The sequence below is a fragment of the Saccostrea echinata genome, unplaced genomic scaffold, assembly GCF_033153115.1.
Source record: "Saccostrea echinata isolate AGI-Se365-2 ecotype Australia unplaced genomic scaffold, CSIRO_AGI_Sech_v1 ptg000050l, whole genome shotgun sequence".
In the NCBI taxonomy this organism is placed as follows: domain Eukaryota; kingdom Metazoa; phylum Mollusca; class Bivalvia; order Ostreida; family Ostreidae; genus Saccostrea; species Saccostrea echinata.
In genome coordinates this window covers 937108-957929 of record NW_026889799.1, presented here as the reverse complement: position 1 = coordinate 957929, position 20822 = coordinate 937108, and the positions used below count along the sequence as shown (strand labels likewise).

The 20822-nt window shown below is 33.0% G+C and overlaps 1 protein-coding gene and 1 pseudogene across 1 annotated transcript; both read left to right on the top strand.

Annotated features, from left to right (window-relative positions):
* Positions 1–4193: 4193 nt before the first annotated feature.
* On the top strand, positions 4194–13893 carry LOC133203318 (uncharacterized). Its single transcript, XM_061339126.1, has 5 exons — positions 4194–4745; positions 7496–7651; positions 8431–8575; positions 9685–9867; positions 13386–13893. Exons 1-5 carry the CDS (start codon positions 4219–4221, stop codon positions 13584–13586), a joined length of 1212 nt encoding a protein of 403 aa, XP_061195110.1. The 5' UTR covers positions 4194–4218; the 3' UTR covers positions 13587–13893.
* Positions 13894–16305: 2412 nt separating this feature from the next.
* LOC133203328 (uncharacterized) lies at positions 16306–17165 on the top strand (annotated as a pseudogene).
* Positions 17166–20822: the final 3657 nt, after the last annotated feature.

Genomic DNA, 20822 nt, shown 5'->3' with positions numbered 1-20822 from the left:
TTTGTCTATGTATCAAAATCGCATTCGTTCATCCATATTTAATTATCCAGAAAATCACCTTGTCTGAAGCTTCTATACATGTATAGGAAATGCATAGCCCAGATCAGAGACGTATAAAGCTACAATAACATGTGGTAAAGAAACGGGTCTCGAATAAAATTCTAGATATTTTAATTAATATCAGTGGACTAGAAGATCAAGACGTGAATTAAAGATATAAATGAAAATAAATAACTATTTCAATGTTGAGAAGAACGACAAATTAAAGTGAGCTACACGTGTCAAAACGTAAAACACGTGGATAAAAAAATCTGCGTCGACGCTCACCGTCTTCAACGTCATATCTTTATGACGTTATTTCTCTGTTTTATCAAAATTGCCATAAGGCCCTTTTGTCATGGGCGCAATCAAATGAATCTCGTTGAATAAATACTATATTTCTTTTTTAATACAAACTAAATAATTTTGTTTTTCATCAATATTATAAAGATAAATGGATGTACAACTTGTCTTCCCATAATAGCACTTAGCGTATGTAGAATGAAAGCCAGCCTGATCTCGCTGTACTTACTGAGATGACGTCATTTCGTAGTTTGACACGCAGTTTCTCTGTACTTGAGGCGTGGATCAAGCTTTTATCGTAGCTTGTAAAAACAAAAATAAATACGAAACACGCTTAGTCGGACCAAAAGAGAGACATATTCTGAAATATATTAATCCACATTTTATTGTCATACTAAACTGATAATGTGTAGAGTTAATATAAAGCCCTAGGGTGCACATTTGTACAGTAACGTGCCAGAATGAGGGGTCCAGCCCCTCCAAAATATCAAAAGTTCAACGATATCCGCTTCACTCTGAATTTTTCAACACATGTAGCTATTATTCCTACTATTCTGAAAAGTGCTGGGAGCTGGTTGTGCATTGTTTATTTATTCCGTAATGTAGCATTATTCCAATGCGTATTACATTTTTGTCTGGAGTTTATAGAAAGACGGCTAAATTTGAAACAATTTCCGAGCATGAGGAAGTTGCTCCCAGCACTTTTCATGTTAAGGAATTTGTCTCAAAGAAAACGTAATAAATTTTATAGCTGAAAAATGCCCGTATATCGTTGAACTTTTACAATCTTTTTTGTAGTACAAAAATGTTCTAATTTTAAACCTGTCACGTGACAAACAGCTGATGTAAGCGATGTCGCTTTGGCTGATCTCAGCAGAGACCCGATTTATACAAATGCAAACACCACAATTCACATTTATCAAAACTAATGCTGTTAAAAAAAAATATTAAAATTGCATTCATTTTCCCTGAATATGTTAAGGCGTATATTTCATGGGCGTCCTTAACCTAGCTGCGTTAATAAATGTCCCCTAGTCACCCGAACTCTCTGTGATCACTTGTTCGCGTTGATAAAGTACATGTATAATAAGACTTTACGCAGTCTCTTGCCAACCATGATTTTACCTGACAATAATTTAATTCTGGTTGTAACACGCCAATTGATTGGGCATAAAAATAAATTTATATCACGTTGTTTGACCTGTTTTTCCTACGTTACAATGATCAATCCGCCTAATGTTACTTTTAAAATAAGACTTGTTAAAAGGCATTTTTGAAGGAAACATTGTCTTTTTTTTTCTATACTCAATGATGGAAAACTAAATTATAAGGATTGAATTTAAAAGCTACCCAAGTTTTACTCGTATAACCTAGATTGGAAAAGTTTTTTATAAACCACATTAACGTCCAACCCAGGTTATAAAAAAAACAGTATAACTTGGGTAGTCATTGAATTCATTAATTAAATAACTCGTCAATTGTCAAACTTGACACCATACATAGTTCATACACATCCTGTGTGCAATGGGCCCTTTTTCTATATATGCATAAATAACCTTTATGTCAATCTCTTATATATTCTCATTCAATCAAAAAACCTCTTAATTAAATTACACACGAGAACTTCTTGATTACAACAATTTAGCAAAGGAGAGTACACATGTAACTCTCCTTTACTTCACATTACAATTAATTTTGTACTCTGTTTGCCTCCTAGATACCCAGGATCAGAGAAAACTTAAAAAAAGGACATTATTTATAAATATATTTATACATTTACATTCATATTATTGCACTTAATTAGTTTACTCTGGAGCATATGGGAAGATTTTTTTTAGCATTAAATAAATGCATTTTGCTATTATATAAATATTATCAATGGAGCCCCACCCAAACACCAGAACTCCTGAACCAGGGGCCATGAAATTCACAATTTTGAAGCCCCCCCCCCCCCACACACACACAAAGAACATTCCGGATTTATGTTTTAATTTGTTCATTTTTTTTTTTCAAAATAAAAAAAAAACACACTTGAGAATGGTATATTGAAAATTGGGGAAAAAACTCTCCACAGGTGTACATGTACATATACATGTATTACTTATATATTTACAAATGTAAATGTACATATACTACTTATATTTTATATTTACAAATGTAAAATAACTTACTTTTTTTTTTTTTTTTTGCTAAACGAATTCAATGTACATTTATGTATCTGGACTGAAACATCTCTGGGCGAACCATGCAATGGCGCGAAACATCCCGTTACCTAACCAAAGAACGATAACTCTATAAATTGTTGCCCGAGTCTTTTCGGACTGAAGAATGTACTGCTTTCCTGGTGGATGACATTAATGGACAAGTTAAAAACAATTTCTGTAGGCTCATAGAAAGCTAATTTTACTAAGGTTTAATTTGTTGCAGCTGGAAATGTTAAGAAAAGAGCGATCGCAACCCCTAGGTTAAAATGCATCACACACACACACACAAAATTGCAATGGTATATCTGCTTCCTGCAACTTCTTTCAATTATTAATAGTGGCAAAATATAATTAGGCCCCGAAATATTTTTTTGTAAAATTGCATTTTGAACAGAGCAGGAAAATTGATCGAGCTTTTGCAAGTAATCTTCAGCGCTCTGAAGTTTTGTTGTAAATAGAAGAAGAAGAAGAAGAAGTGAAATATGACGAGGCAGCATTTGTTTAAAAAACAACTAATTTTCTGCCAACAAAAACTTCACCAAACGTTAAAAGAGAGGTTTAGTAAGCTCACTTGTACGTGTACATGTACGTGTTTACTACAAGTTAGAATTACACGTACACGTTTACATTATTTTTCTAGTTTAGCCAAGTATATCCTGTACCTATATTTGTAAGTGTTTTAAACAGGTCCAGCAAAATACTCTGATAAAGGTATATAGCTTGATAAAGCTATATAGCTTTATCAAGGTATTACAAATACCTTGATCAAGGTATTTTATGTAATGAAAATACCAAAAAAAATCCTAAAAAAAATAAATACTGAAAGTCGAGTTATGAGTTCACTCATGCATGTAAAGTACTTAAACACAAAGAATCAGTATAAAAGCATGTCATGTGAGGAGACGTTCTTTTATACCGTCTTTTTGATACCTGAGTACTTTTCATGCACGAGTGAACACACTGACTACAACTCATAATTCAACTTTTAAATTTAATTTTTTTAGGATTTTTTTTTGTATTTTCATTACATAAAATACCTTGATCAGGGTATTTGTAATACCTTGATAAAGGTATATAGCTTTATCAAGCTATATACCTTTATCGGGGTATTGTGCTGGACCTGTTAAATGCAAAAGTGCTTAACATTTAAAAAAAAAATGGAAAAGACATTAAATTTAAATAATACGCATATCACCCTTTTAAATAAATATATGCATATATTTATAGGAAAAAGAATGGAAAGAGCTCTTATAATTTTGATCCCTCAAAGCCTGTTTTGAAAGTCTAGATGTTGTGTATTTAACATTCGATAAAATTATATTTTTCAATCATAGACATTTAGTTCTTTATATCAGTATATGCATTAAACCTTCAGGTTATAGGAAAACGCACACATTTTAAACAGCAGTTATAGAAATATAGGCTACAAGTTTGGACTTACGTGTACTCGGTAATTTACACATAAGTGGATACGTGTAGAAATTCGTCATTAGCAAAACTGATGACGTAATGCACAGATTTCCGGGGGGAACACATACATGTATGCGTACACGTTGGTTTGCTAAACCTCTCTATTAATTGCAAAAGAGCAGTACCAGCAGTTATCATAAAGGGTTAGTGATCTCTCATATTTATTTTTAGGAAGAAGTGCTAGAAAACACCATTTTGTACAATGGAAGGCTCACCAAATCCTAGCCTTATAGTAATGTCACCCTCTTCAGTATTATCACGAAAAAGAAAATTAAGTCCAAGATCTCGATCTCAATCTTGTGATAGTGATGACAGTTACAGTACCAATTTGACTCGATCTCGATCTCAATCTTATGAAAGAGACAAAAGTTACAGATGTGATGTTTCAAAATGGGATAATGGTATATTAGAATCTTATGGGATCTTTTACGATGAAAAAGCGACAGAATTGTCAGAGTTAACTAAATCTGTTCTGGAAGGCTTGTATTCAGTGGAATTTTATGGTATCAAAGATCGTGCTGCATTTTGGACTAAACTTCTGGAAATAAAGGAATGTCTGATCGAATCGACAAAAAAATGCATGAGTAGCTTTGATGAAGATTCTGATTCTATCATAATGTCATGTAAAATAGAAAAAATTGAAAACTTTTTCATACAAGCAAGGAGAAACATTAAAGAGGAATTCATGTCAATGAGAATTGGGTCTGCATCATCAGATTTTCTTTCCAGGTATGGTTTCTTTTACCATGTTTACTGTTTTTCAATATACCATTAATATATCCTTACTCAACATGATCAAGGTACTGAAAGTACTGAAAAATGATAAGCATGAAAGTCAAGTCTTGCAAAATCTGCTGCTACCCAGTACCTTTACCTAGCTGAAAATATGATTGTACTGGCCAAAATATTCTATGAGAAAAAGTTTGATAACATTTTGAATTAAAATTGCTTCCACAAGGTAGGGTATCTTCTATTTTGTAAAAGTACAACCTCTTTGTAATCTTTTTTTAAGCCCTGTGAAACTATAAGTGACTTACCCTTTTACAGATGTCATTGTTTAGCTTATGTACATTTGGCATTTCCTGCAGACAAATTAGCAATATTATACATTTATTAACTGGGTTCAAGGGCAACATGCATTTTGTTGGACCCAAGAACCAAACTGTTTCCCTGAGGCTGTTAGGCCAAAGACAAACAGTTTGGTTCTGAGGGTAGGCAAAATGCATTTTGCCCTAGAACACAGTCAATAAATGTTTTGTTATACCTTTTATCTTTGTGTGACTAAGCAGTCCAATATTTTATCAACATGATCAACAGGTCAAATATCTCACTCAGTGCTCAGTAAAATATGGAAAATATTAGACATTTTGTTAAGTATAGATTTTTAAAGAAACCACTTTTTAGCTCACCTGAGCTGAAGGCTCAAGTGAGCTTTTCTGATCAAAATTTGTCCGTTGTCTGTCGTTGTCGTCGGTGTCGTCGTCGTCGTTGTAAACTTTTCACAATTTCATCTTCTTCTCCAGAACTACTGGGCCAATTTCAACCAAACTTGCCACAAAGTATCCTTGGGTGAAGGGGATTCAAGTTTGTTCAAATGAAGGGCCACGCCCTCTTTCAAGGAGAGATAATAAAGAATTAGTGAAAAATTAATAGCATCTTTTAAAAATCTTCTTCTCAAGAACCAGAGGGCCAGGAAAGATGAAACTCATGTGGAAGCATCCTCAGGTAGTGTAGATTCAAATTTGTTCAAATCATGACCCCTGGGGGTAGGGCGGGGCCACAATGGAGGATCAAAGTTTTACATAGAAATATATAGGAAAAACCTTTAAAAATCTTCTTCTCAAGAACAGCAAAACCATGCTGAGTCATATTTATATGGAAGCATCCTCAGGTAGTGTAAATTCAAGTTTGTTCAAATCATGACCCCCGGGGGAAGGGCGGGGCCACAATGGAGGATCAAAGTTTTACATAGATATATATAGGAAAAACCTTAAAAAAATCTTCTCGGGAACAGCAGAGCCATGGTGAGTCATATTTATATGGAAGCATCCTCAGGTAGTGTAGATTCAAGTTTGTTCAAATCATTACCCCCAGGGGTAATGCGGGGCCACAATGGAGGATCAAAGTTTTACATAAAAATATATAGGAAAAATCTTTAAAAAATCTTCTCAGGAACAGCAGAGCAATGATGAGTCATATTTATATGGCAGCATCCTCAGGTAGTGTAGATTCAAGTTTGTTCAAATCATTACCCCCAGGGGTAGGGCGGGGCCACAATGGAGGATCAAAGTTTTACATAGAAATATATAGGAAAAATCTTTAAAAATCATCTCTCAAGAACAGCAAAGCCATGATGAGTCATTTATATGGAAGCATCCTCAGGTAGTGTAGATTCTAGTTTGTTCAAATCATGACCCCTGGGGGTAGGGCGGGGCCACAATGGACTATCAAAGTTTTACATAGAAATATATAGGAAAAATCTTTAAAAATCTTCTTCTCAAGAACAGCAAAACCATGATGAGTCATATTTATATGGAAGCATCCTCAGGTAGTGTAGATTCAAGTTTGTTCAAATGATGACCCCTGGGATAGGGAGGAGCCACAATGGGGGATCAAATTTTTACAAAGGAATATATGGGAAATTTTTTTAAAATCTTCTCAAGTACAACAAAGCCATTTGTTATATTGACATTGAAGCATCATCAGGTAGTTTAAAATTCAAGCCCCCCCCCCAGTAATTTTTTCAATACTGAACTGATTTGTGCTTTTGCCAAGCCAATGTGCTCAGGTGAGCGATGTGGCCCATGGGCCTCTTGTTAAAGGTATAACAATATGTAATATTATATAATCATTGATGTGTTCCACATGAAACTACATGTAAGCATGAATGCATCAATGCAGAATCACCATTGCAATATATTTCTCCTGAGTTCTAGAAATCCATTTATCATGATCAGCAATGTAAGTTTGTATGAAGGAAGACTTCACATCAAGGCTCAACTCTAAGGCACATCTGACCGACTCAGACTAGTAAAAGTAATGCTGTTGTGATGCACATCATATGTAAAATTTTTAATTGTACCATTCTCCACCATATTTGATTCAGTTCTACACTTTTCAACACATGCCTTAAATTTGGCATAGGAAAGTGTGGACCAGAAGTCTACACCCCTGCACTTGATTAAGAAGGGTGTATTGAGTATATAAGGTACATGTACTACAGCAGTCACTGATTGGTGAAACCAGAATAGATCCAGGTTTCATTTAAAAGAAACTGTATCAATATCATGTGATTTCACAAATACTGGTATGATATCATACCTTTTCAAGCTTAATGGCATCCAATCCTACCCAGACGAAATACAGAAAAGGAAAAAACTGATATCTACCTTTAATTCAATTTCAATCCAAGGAAAAGTCATTGAAATCATTTCTACTGTATATAATTATGCATGACTTATTGGTGTTTATTTTTATAGGCACCTGTTTAGCCTTTGGTATGCTGGGATTACAGAGTTTGTTCAGTATTATTCTGACCTTATACAAGGATTGATTTCTGGGAAAAGAACTAGTGTGGAAGGTGCCTTTATTCAGCTTCTAATACTCTTCAGCAAAATACTCCTGTTGAACCCTGTGTGAGTTTATGTTAAGGATTGATCAAATTCAAAATATTTGGAGCTCTTTTGATGTTAGTGCTCTAGTCAAGTTTTCTAAAAAGTAAAAATTCCTTTATTTTATTTTTCTCGATGACAGCTTGTTCCTTCCATGGTGTCATTGTTTCTGTAAAATGGATGAATCATGATGTATCTAGGGATGGACACTACCAGACTTGCTTTGGATGCATGATCTGACCTATAAATTTTATAAATGAATGAATTGATAATTTTTTTTGAAGCAGGTTTCATTCCCAAGTAACTATATGAAGACTGGTACACTAGGAATATACACTTAGTCTAGCTGAAATGCTTTGGATGCTGGATCTGACATACATTTTTCAGATGAATAAATAGGTTAAAGTTTTCTGAACAATGTTGAGCAGGTTTCATTCCCAATGAACTATAAACCAAACCCAGATAATTTGCAAAGGTGTATAATCTAGGGATGAACACTACAGGAACATTCATTTGGTGTGAGGCTTTGCTTTATACTGGTTGATAAAAGAACTATGGATGCTAACTCTTGATTGGTGCCTACATGTTACATCTTTTTAATTCAACTTTAATTTTCTTATATTACATGACTTATAAAATTTGGTAATTTCATTATGAGAGTTTAAAAAAAAAGAGGAAAACAGGCATCACAATATCTTGAAGCACATTTATTTACGAAATATTTATTAATAATTTCTTTTTTCGCAAAATTATTTAAGGAAAAGGTATTTTTGTAATAAAGTAAGTTAAATCAAATTTTGCAGGAGAGGAGATGCTTGGCAGAAAGTAGAAATGAGGCTTAATGGCATAGTAGACATAACTAGTGTTTCAGATATCAGATACACTGTGCTGGGAGAACCTACACGTTTTTCTACAGGTTCATCTCTGATGACAGGGACTGTTGGAGAGGTTTGTATGAAAGTTCTTAGTGGTACATGTATCTGTTAATGATTATCACATGATTATAATATTGAATATTGTATATTGTATTCTATTTGGCAGTTTTAATGAAATAACATTTGCTAAATCAAGTTCATCACTAGACACCTTGTATGGATATATGATCTATATGAAGAACTTTCAGAAATGCCTTTTGAAAATGCGCTAAACCTTTGAGACAATTTCAACTAAACTTGGCATAGAGTATCCTTGGATGAAGGGAATTCAAATATATTCAGGCCCTTTTTCAAGGGGAGATAATTAAAAAATTGTGAAAATTTAATGGCTACATATGTACCTTTAAAAAAAATCTTTTCCTTGATAACCTCAGGACTAGAGAAGATAAAACTTACGTGAAAGGTTTATTACATGAAAAAGGTAACAAACAGTGATCAATCTTGTAAAACTACAAACAATACAATTCTCTGAACAGAGCATAAACACATACCCCTGGAAATTCCAGAGGTGGGATCAGGTGCCTAGGAGAAGTAAACATCCCCTGTTGACTGGTCACATCTTCTATGATCCCTATGTATTGTTCAGGTAGACGGAACATAAAGAAAAATTAAGTTTGTTCAAATCATGACCCAAGGGGCTAAAGGTTGGAGGAGCAAAGTAGATGATCAAAGTTTTACATAGGAATGTAAAGGGGAAAAAAACTTTAAAGATCTTCTGAAGAAAGCAAAACCATGATTAGTCATAATGATATTGAAGCATTCTCTGAAGTGTAGATTCAACTTTGTTGGCAGGGCCACAGTGGGCAGTCAGTTTACGAAAGATTCCCCCAAAGAGTTTGGGGAAAAAACTCTTTTAAATTAATTTTCTCAAGATCAACAAAGTCACCATTATTCATATTTATATTGAAACAGCCTCAGGCATTGTAAATTAAAATTTGTTCAATCATGATCTCTGGGGATAGTCTGGGAATCAAAGAAATCAAAAGGTTTACATTAAGCCTTTTGTAGATTTTTTTACTTTATAGTTAAAACCAATGAATTGAGCAATTGTATCATCATAGATTTTTGTTAAAAGTCTAGTTCATAAATTGTAAAGCAAAGCTCAAAAAAATGTAATTTCAGGTGAATATGTGGCTGCAGTTAAATTACATGGAAAATGCCAGGGATTTTAGCATCAGAGATGAGAAGTTTCGAAGCCAACCTCTCGAGAATATGTTAGGACAGCATGGAGGAGAACTTTTGGTGGAAATCATGAATTCTGCAATACCTAATACATCTTTTGGAATTATTTGTGTTAAGACCACGGTTAGTAATTTTAATAAATTTTATTACTTGAAAAGCTTAGTGAACATTTCTGATAGAAGTTTGTCAATTGCACAACTGTCTGTCCTTTTCTTTTCATATTTATTATACCCCCGCTCTGAAGGAGAGGGGGGTATACTGTTTTACCCTTGTGTGTCTGTCTGTCTGTCCGTCTGTCCGTCTGTCTGTCTGTCCGTAACAAACTTTGGTCGCAGTTTTCTCAGCAACTACTCATCACAGTGCTTGAAATTTTAACACACTCTTTGTTTAGGCATGCCATATGGTGGGATTCATTTTTGTACGAATTCGATGTCAACTTCCTGTTTATCCGTGCGTTTGTCCATTCCATACATAAAAAAATTTGGTCGTAGTTTTCTCAGCAACTACTCATCGCAGATGCTTGAAATTTTAGCACAATCTTTGTTTAGGCATGCCATATGGTGGGATTCATTTTTGTACGAATCCGATGTCAACTTCCTGTTTATTCGTGCGTCTGTCCGTATCACACATAACAAACTTTGGTCGCAGTTTTCTCAGCAACTACTCATCACAGGTGCTTGAAATTTTAACACACTGTTTGTTTAGGCATGCCATATGGTGGTATTAATTTTTGTACTAATCCGATGTCAACTTCCTGTTTATCCGTGCATCTGTCCGTACCACACATAACAAACTTTGGTCGCAGTTTTCTCAGCAACTACTCATCATAGGTGCTTGAAATTTTAACACACTCTTTGTTTAGGCATGCCATATGGTGGGATTCATTTTTGTACAAATCCGATGTCAACTTCCTGTTTATCCGTGCGTCTGTCCGTACCATAATTAACAAATTTTGGTTGTAGTTTTCTCAGCAACTACTCATTGCAGATGCTTGAAATTTTAGCACAATCTTTGTTTAGGCATGCCATATAAGAGGATTCATTTTTGGAACAAATCCGATGTCAACTTCCTGTTTATCCGTGCATCTGTCCGTACCATACATAATAAATTTTGGTCGTAGTTTTCTCAGCAACTACTCATCGCAGATGCTTGAAATTTTTTCTTTGTTTAGGCATGCCATATGTTGGGATTCAGTTTTTACAAATCCGATGTCAATTTCCTGATTATCACTGTGTTTGTCCATAACTGAACTTGTGTATTCACATCAGAGCGGGGGTATTATTAGTGAGCATTGGCTCACAGACTTCTTGTTTTGACTTCTTCTCCAGAACCATCGTAGCAAATACAGTTTTAATTTTTAATAAAAGAGCAACTCAATGGAACTAACTGTTGAAGATTTATTCTTAATAAATTGCATTTGAATAAAATAAATTTAATATTATTTTGAGTGGTTCTTAACCGTAACCCACATGCATAACTCACATGTGCAGGTAAGAGCTAATAAGTACAGTTGTCTTGATATGTGAAATTTTGCTTTATGATTTAGTGTATTTAAAAGGACATTTTGCTTAAATATGACAAAATATGACTTTTTTATCTTAAAAAAAGGAAATTTATTACAACTGCATTTTAGGAGAACTTAGATTTAACTCTACTATTGGATTTGTTTGTTTGCTTGCTTAAAGTCCATTTGAGAACTTTTTCACTCATATTGAGACCTGTACTTGACACTCAGTGCTTTTAAGAAGTAAGGAATCCTTTTCATGCCAGCTTCTGTGACATAGGACCTGGATTTATATAGTCTCATCTGACGAACCAGTCTCCATGTCACTCTACAAGTAATAATCTGCATACAAACAATTTTTAAAATAAGGCAGGCTATTGACAAATAAGTTGATGATACAAGGATAGCATTAATCTAGTTTGTCAATACAATGACCTTCTTTGCAAATAAGTCTGTCATTGAACTGTTCGGTATCTTCTGAATCATTTCATTTTTTTTCTTGCCAAGTGCTCAGGTAAGCCACGTGGCCCATTGGCCTCTTGTTTTAATGTCAGTCCTGGTAATGTAAACACTAATGTGAAAATGTGATACCTACCATATAGCACAGTAAAAGTTATTATATCCTCTGCTCTATGTTTGTTCCACCCCTAACAAAAAAATACTATAGTAAACTATAGTTAACTATAGTTTACTATAGTTAACTATAGTACCAAAGTAAAAACTTTGGAACTTTGATTTACTATAGTGAAAACTTTGGAACTTTGATTTACTATAGTAAAAACTTTGGAACTTTGATTTACTATAGTAAAAACTTTGAAACTTTGATTAAGTACGATAAATCCTGTGGAATTATGTTTTTGATTCTCATTCTTTACATTTTATGATATTTCAAGTTTAAGATTCATAAAAGCTTTAGAGAACATTTTTAAAACCCGACCCCTCCCCTAAAAGAATAATGTACAAGATATGAATTTTAATGTAAAGGTTGTCGCTTGCGCCGATAAATAAGCAATATTTATTTCAATGCATTTAATTTTAATGTTATGCAGATGTAACGTAAGTCTTATTTATGGAGAAAAAATAATATATTATTGTGTCATTTGGAATCAAAATATTCATCAACTTCAGTCAACATGTATTTTTTTTAAAATTTATAAATGTAAATATTGCATTTGAATTAACTACTTTGTATATTTAAATAAAGATGTAAAACAAAAACCAGCCCCAACCAACCCCATATCCACCCCTCCCCTAAAACGGCTAAATAATAAAAAAATTAATAAAAATACATCAGTTGTTAAACTAATGAAAAAACTTTGAAACTTTGATTAAGTATAGGGAAAACTTTGAAACTTTAATTAACTATAGTAAAAACTTTGGAACTTTGATTTACTATAGTGAAAACTTTGGAACTTTGATTTACTATAGTGAAAACTGGAACTTTGATTTACTATAGTGAAAACTTCGGAACTTTGATTTACTATAGTAAAAACTTTGGAACTTTGATTTACTATAGTGAAAACTTTGGAACTTTGATTTACTATGGTAAAAACTTTGGAACTTTGATTTACTATAGTAAAAACTTTGGAACTTTGATTTACTATAGTTAACTATAGTAAACTATAGTTAACTATAGTTTACTATAGTATTTTTTTGTTAGGGACTCATCATTCTCTTGACATGTTGTTAGAGTAATAATTAGAACACTTTAGATAGGCGTAGAAGATATTCAGTGTTTACAGTAGTTGGAATTAATTCACAACCATTTTTTTTTTATATTTTCAGCAGTTAAAACAGTTGAATATTCTCTTTGCTACTTTAGACATTATAGCTAAATGATTGTGTTATTAGAAAATAGTAAACATGGATTTTAACAGCAATTTCAGGCAATTTAAGCATTTTTTAGTCTATATCATGTATATCAATGTTGGTTATTTTCTTTTTAACACTTGTGTCAAAGGAAGGAAAATGGATTTTTTTGTTGCAATGTTTTCACTTTAAAAATAGGACTTGCAAATTATTACTTTCTACAGATAAATCACAATATTTCACTTCTGTGAAAAATTGTATCCAAAAAGGTAATTATTAACAAGCACATAAATAAGTACTTAATAATATGGATATTTCAATATTGCAGATCATTTTCACACGTTTGGATTTGAGCACTGAACATTTCCAAAAATTAAGGAACGGTGATAAACTGGAAGATGACAGAAGTAGAATTCTTTACTCAAGACCTTACAACTTTTTAATTAGAAAAGATCGTGAAGAAATTCTGGATACAATGTTTCAACTAGGACTTCTCTGCAGAGTTAGAAGTTTATATTATCAGGATTAGTAACCTACACATTTGTCCTTTAATATACATGTCATACAGCTCAAGAATTGTGAATGAATGCATTAACATGAAAAGTAAGACAAGCTTTTTAGCTCACCTGAGCTTGATCAAACTGCCTGAATTATGAATCCTGAAGTAATATTTATTTACTATATTTTAATTCTTAATACATACATAAGCTTTCAAAAAATCAACCAAATAATGCTTTATAATGTATTGTTGTATGAATTTTTTATTCTCAAATTCTTCTCAAGGTACACGAGACATGATTTATTTAAAAAAGATTATATGTAACTATGTACAGTATGTAAAGGTAAATATTATGCATTTTTTGAATGTAATTAATGTATAAATTTATGATTTACATATTTTTGTACAATATATAATATCAATAAAATATTAAAAAATTTGGTGATGTTATATTTATAACCCTCCAGGTTTCATATAATAGTTCATTGATGGGTTGCTCTCTGTCTTCATATTTTACCTTGATGGAGCTAATCATCCCAATATCCCATGACAATGTCTTGTATCAAAGATGATGAGAATCATGAAAAAGGCTGTCTGGTGGTATGATTTTTAGCTCACCAGAGTCAAAAATACTTAAACATTTTCTTATGACTACTTTTAAATCTCACTTTCATCATCTTTGCAAGAACCACCAAGCCAATTTCAACCAAACTCACTACAAAAAATTCTTGGATGAAGGGAATTTAAGTTTGTTTAAATAAAGTGCCATGCCATCTTCCAAGGGGAGGTAATTATGACTTAGTGAAAATTTAATGAATCTTTAATAAATTTTTAGGAACCACTGGGTCAGAAAGACAACAAACAAATTCAAAGAATTATGGTCTCCCGCTTTTGGTCTCTAAGTGCATGGGATGCCATCATTGTCCCCCCTTTTGCCAAAGCGAGGGGACATTAAATTGCATTCATCTGTCAGTCTGTCTGTCACAAAAATTTTAACCTTCGTCATAACTTTTCAAGGAGAAGGATAGGGCTTTCATATTTCACATGTACGTTATCTGTGACAAGACCTTTCCAAATATACTATGATTTTTGACCCTGTGATCTTGAAGTTTGACTTACTTTTCAAAAATTTTAACATTACTTTGAACTGGTCATATAACTTTTGAAAGATAAAAGATAGGGCTTTCATTTTACGCATGTATATTGCCTGTGACAAGACCTTTCTAAATATACTATGATTTTTGACCCTGTGACCTTGACCTTGAAGTTTGACCTACTTTTCAAAATATTATTTTTCCTTATAACTTTTGATTTAGAAGAGATGGGGCTTTCGTATTTGAAATAATTAATGATATAAAGTGAAAAATTGAATCAAATAATTTTTCAAGTATTTCTCTATTGGAAAGTATGGATGCATTATTTATCCATTTTTTTTTCTACAGTGTCTCTAGGTAAAGATCTTGACACACCCTCAGGTCATAAGCAATCTTTTTGTAAAGATGAAACTCCCAACATCCCAACATTATTCTCCATAAGAAAGATACAGACTTTTATTTCATGAATTATGAACTTCACTGTCAGTGACCTTGAACTTGCACAAATGACCTTAGGTCAAGGCTTGACACACCCTCAGGTCATAAGCAATCTTTGTAAAATGGGGACTCACCAAGTTTATCCATAAGAAAGATATGGACCGGACACGGATTATGAACTTTTTCTTACAGTGACCTTGAATTTGCCCAAATGACCATGGGCCAAGGTCTTGTCACACCCTCAGCTCATAAACAATCTTTGTGTGAAGTAGTAGATTCTAATGTTCCTCCATAAGAAAGATATGGACCGGACAGACCGACAGACAGATGAACAAGGTGATTCCTATATATCACCCAAATTTTTTTTTTTTTTTGGGGGGGGGGGTATAAAAACTATTTAACAAAATGAGCCCTTGAAGTTTTTCTAGGTTGCTTTTTTTATGAAATTACATGTGAAAAAAAATAAAAATTGAAGTATCGGCACTTTTTTGTCTATACATGATAGTATTACAGTAAGATACCAGTATTTGCCTAATAAAGTTGCATTTAATGTAAATCTTGTACACAGTTCTTAATGGTGAAAATTTATATTTTATATCTTCTTTGTTGAAAATTTATACTACATAGTAAAACAATACTAAAAAGTATATTTCAGGTCAATAGTTAACAACTGAGCTAATATGATGTACATAAATATTAGCAAATTAGGAAAAAAACAACAACACAGAAACAGATAAAATGTAAAGGTGTGTCAGTTAAATATCAAAGTTCATGTAAGTGTGGTATGAGATAGTTTATCAATGATTTTAAAAAGTCATATGATTCGTTTTAGCTCCACTGATAAATCATTGCAGCCACAGTTTCAAATTCACGCAGTTACAGATACAAAAGATTTAGCAGGTAAAAATCTCATTTCCTTCTCCTTCTTAACACACTTTTTTTTTAAAACGTGCATCCTTTTTTTTTACATCAGTCTTTACGTTTGATTATTCAATTATGATATTGATTTTTTCAGCATTTTAAGGAACCTGTTAATATGAACCCCAGACTTTGTGCCAAGGACATCATCAGATGTGACCTCTACAAAGACAGAGTTGTGCAAATGTACTGTAATTTATGTCTAATGAATCTTTGTAAGAGCTGCGTGGAGGAACATATCTCTGACGTCTCTAAGAAACATGAAGTGGTGCCTTATGATTTGAGAAAGTCTAAACATGGCTACACAATGGAGACACCAGAAGCTGTATCTTGTTCTCCAGTCAAACAACTGCTTGATGCACCAGAGCTCATCACCACCATAGACACTGGGTATGAATATCTACGCAGTGTTACCTGTCTCAGTGATGAAGAAATCTGGACACGTGGCCAAGACAAAATAATAAAACTCTACAACCTCAACGGCAAACTGCAGAAGTCAATCCAAACCAAGTCAGGGAAATGGCCAGGTGACATCACAGTGACAAGGAGTGGAGATTTAATTTATACTGACCCTGATACAAGAACAGTAAACATAGTGAAGAATAACCAGATACGGAAAGTGATAAGACTACAGGGATGGACACCTTACTATGTCTGTAGTACCCTGTCTCACGAAGGCGACCATCTGGTTACCATGTACAGCGATGATGAACGATCAAATGTTGTCCGTTACTCTGGCTCCACAGAGAAACAAACCATTTAGCTTGATAATGAAGGTAAACCTCTGTATTCATCTGGCTACCTTAATCACATCAGTGAGAACAGAAACCTGGATATCTGTGTGGCTGACCAGGAAGCCAAGGCAGTAGTGGTGGTTAATCAGGCAGGAAAACTCCGATTTAGATACACTGGTCATCCATCTACTAACAAGCGATCGTTTGATCCACTTGGCATCACAACAGACAGCCAGAGTCAGATCCTGACAGCAGACTGTGACAACCACTGTATCCACATCCTAGATCAGGACGGACATTTCCTCCGTTACATTGATAACTGTTATCTAAACTATCCATGGGGTTTATGTGTAGACACCAAAGATCACCTCTTTGTGGCCGAGTTTAACAGTGGTAAAGTGAAAATAATCAAATATATATAAACAATGTGTGCTGCAGTTTTATTTTCATTCAGACATGACTGCAAAATAAATGTGGACATGATTAAAACTATTCTGTTTACTATTTGCAACCGTATACCATATGTAGATATTTGTATTCTTATAAGTAAAACAGTATGTGTACCAACAATCTAGAAATTGTAAACCTTTGATATTTAACGAACTAGTTAACAATATAATTTGTAAATACTATGCATTTGAAAATTTTTTTGCATGCAATGTGGAGGACATCGAATTCAAATGAGATGGTCTTTTTTATACAATTTATTTGAAAGATAAATGTGACAATTATAAAGAAACATGGCAATTTTTACTCATAGCCATAGTAAACATCGTATACATGTATATATATGGAATGTACACATTTTTTTTTATAATATATATCATGGTGATACTGTAATGGAATGAGTGAGAAGAACGAGTCAGTGAGTGAATGTTCAATAAAAATCTGCAATGTTTATATTATGTATACTTTATATATTGTTATCTGAATGATGAAAGGTGGAAAATCAAAAAAAAAAATTAAATTATGAAAGAATTATCTGTTAAAAATGTCAAAGATTATAGTATTCTTATAATATCTGTTGCAATATGACCATTTCTATTAAAATTTACAATCCAACTTAGATTGCTATATTATAGGTCTAGTGCAGGAGTGATTCAAGGTGGCGAAAAGTATACAGAAAAGTTAAATATCTTCTCATATTTCAATTGAATCATTTAAAAGTACTCAAAAGTTAAAATCTGAATCAGAGATTATTTTCTAAATCCCATTTTGTGTTTTCTTAAAGTAGATAAATGTTAACAGTTTATGTGATATTCTAAAATTAATCTAAAATTAACAATTTTATTTGTTTTACATTTAACATGTTTAATAAGTTCAAGATCTAAATTCTACGCTATTAAAAAACTAAAAAGAATTGTAACTAAAAAAAATTATATGACCTAGTTTGATCCAGTATTCAATGATAAAATGGCACCTATACTTAAAAATAGTTTAAAATAATTTCATAGTCAATCTGTTTGAAGAGTCCTCTTTCACCTATTTGGATGAATAATATAACATTGTAATAAGACATATTATTATGCTTCCTGTAAGTCTGTCTTTCCTAAATCACTACTAATCATTTTTCCTTATACATGAAGTAAAAGAATTTATATAGCATATTAGGCATACTATGCTGAAATAGTGGACAGCTTCCTTTTCTACAGAAAATATGGCAGCACCCACTCTAGAGATTGAACTGACAATGCAAAGAAAGTCATTCCCACATTTTACCGATTATGACACAGAAACAGCTTTACTGTTCAGTGTATTTTTAAAGTATATAAATTTAGTTCATACATTTGACATAAAATTCACCTATTTGGATGAATAATATAACATTGTAATAAGACATATTATTATGCTTCCTGTAAGTCTGTCTTTCCTAAATCACTACTAAACATTTTTTCCTTATACATGAAGTAAAAGAATTTATATAGCATATTAGGCATACTATGCTGAAATAGTGGATAGCTCTCTTTTCTACAGAAAATATGGCAGCACCCACTCTAGAGATTGAACTGACAATGCAAAGAAAGTCATTCCCACATTTTACCGATTATGACACAGAAACAGCGTTATTGTTCAATGTATTTTTAAAGTATATAAATTTAGTTCATACATTTGACATAAAAGAAAAAATAAATATTTATCACGTTTGTTTGCCCTCTCCCGACTCCGGACGAAAAAATTGAGTTAGTAGGTAGGTGGTAATTTTTTTTCCTCAGAAAATCTCAATTTCGATGCTTAATTTTCAAAATCTATTGTCCAGAATGAATAAAAAAAATAATTGCTTTCTGGTGGTTAAAAAAGTTTTGAGTCGATCAGTAGCCAGTCAGCCCGGAGAGGGCAAACAATCAATTTTTAAAGATGGCCCTATAGGCTTATACTGATAATCAAATCTCCCCAAATTTGTTTTCACAGAAGTAAGTCATCTGCTTTGTTTTGAATTTGTACTGTTCTTTATAGAATTTTGGAAAGGTGAACTTGCATATCTTACAAACGAGGGTTACTAGTGTCATTGTTTATGAAATGAGTAAGCATTCCCTGTAGACCAATCACACCCGTCGTGTGTTCCTTGTCATGCTCAGGCAAACGGAAAAATCCCTAGTCAATTCAGGGTGTAAATAATGGCCTAATAATTAATAATATTAATAATAATTGTGTATTAAATCAACTGGGAGACATCTGCAGGTGATAAGGGTATATTGATACATAAACAAGGGCACCACAAAGCAGAGAATCCCCTCCAAAAAGAGCATAATCTATAAATCAAGGCATTATTCAACATTAATCCCGATGCAAATTACGTCACTTCTGTTACGCACACAAGGACAAACTAACTCACCCACAAGCACACAGGCGCTTTACTATATCCCCTCCAACTCCGCTAAGTTTGGTTGTTAGCTTAGATTGAAGTAGGCAAAAATTGAAGAAAATTCTCTGTATAGATGCAGAGCTAGCTGGCATCCGCACCAGTTTCTGAGTATATATGCAAAAAATAGATTGAAATAATTTTGATCTCTCAGCACAAACCCCTGGTTTAATACTGATCTGTTCTTCCTCATCTTCAAGTGTTCCTGACAGATTCACAGTTTCTGATAACAAAATTAAAAAGAATTGTATGAGCTCTTGGTGGGATTCCATCAACATATCTTGTGCTTAACTAATGTTAACATCCTCTTTTCAAAGGCAAGAATCTAAAGCCATGTCCACAGATTTTAAATCATGCAATGCACATAGTATTAAACTTAAATCTTTTAATAAATACTGTAGGTCTTTCAAACAACAATCAAACAATCACACACGTTTTTCAGCAAATTGAATGTTGACAGTTATGTGCTCCTGTTTTGGGGAGATGTGTTCCTTTAGCAGAGTTATATGGCATGTAAGGTGAGTTGAAAACTTAAGTAAAGAACAAAGTAATGATTCACTGTTACCCAAGATTCTCCCTCAAAGATGGTTAGTCTTAATATCTTATATGACATTTTTCTTTCGGATTTTTCAATTAATCACTTTTCCCACTGACATTCGTTCTATATTCTTTACATTTCACAATTTTCTTGAACCCTTCTTCACATACATCAAAGACATGTACCCCAATTTGGATCTTTGTGTTTCACATTTATGCCAGCTGACTGTATAGATTACATCTCTACCTGAGCTAAGTCTTAAAACAAATGACACTCGTGTATTAATGAATTGGTTTTGATTTTTTGTAATGTAATGCCAAATTAAGGCATTACTGGGTAGCCATTTGTTTTTAAATCAAAGACAATGATAGATATTTATGGATTCAATTTCAACCACATGTGAGCAACATTATACTTTTCGACATGACTGACTTTGGTTCCACTAAACAGTGAATTAAATTGAAATTTGGATTATAATCAAGTGCTCATATAAAACTAATTATTGAGGTTGCACTGCTTAAGGTCATACAATTGCTTACAGAAACGTTTACAATTTAATCAAGGACAACCATACATCTTATAGCTTATTCTGTAGACAAAAATGATGTTGAATAAATGTGTAAAAATTCATTGATGTAACCATTTAAATTTTATGAGGCCAGTCCTCGAAGTTTTTGATAAACT

Bases quoted from the DNA above. Each gene is read 5' to 3' on its own strand.
- LOC133203318 (XM_061339126.1), top strand. From the start codon at position 4,219: ATGGAAGGCTCACCAAATCCTAGCCTTATAGTAATGTCACCCTCTTCA. The intron at 4,746-7,495 runs GTATGGTTTCTT...TTATTTTTATAG, and splicing joins TCATCAGATTTTCTTTCCAG to GCACCTGTTTAGCCTTTGGT. The intron at 9,868-13,385 runs GTTAGTAATTTT...TCAATATTGCAG, and splicing joins TTATTTGTGTTAAGACCACG to ATCATTTTCACACGTTTGGA.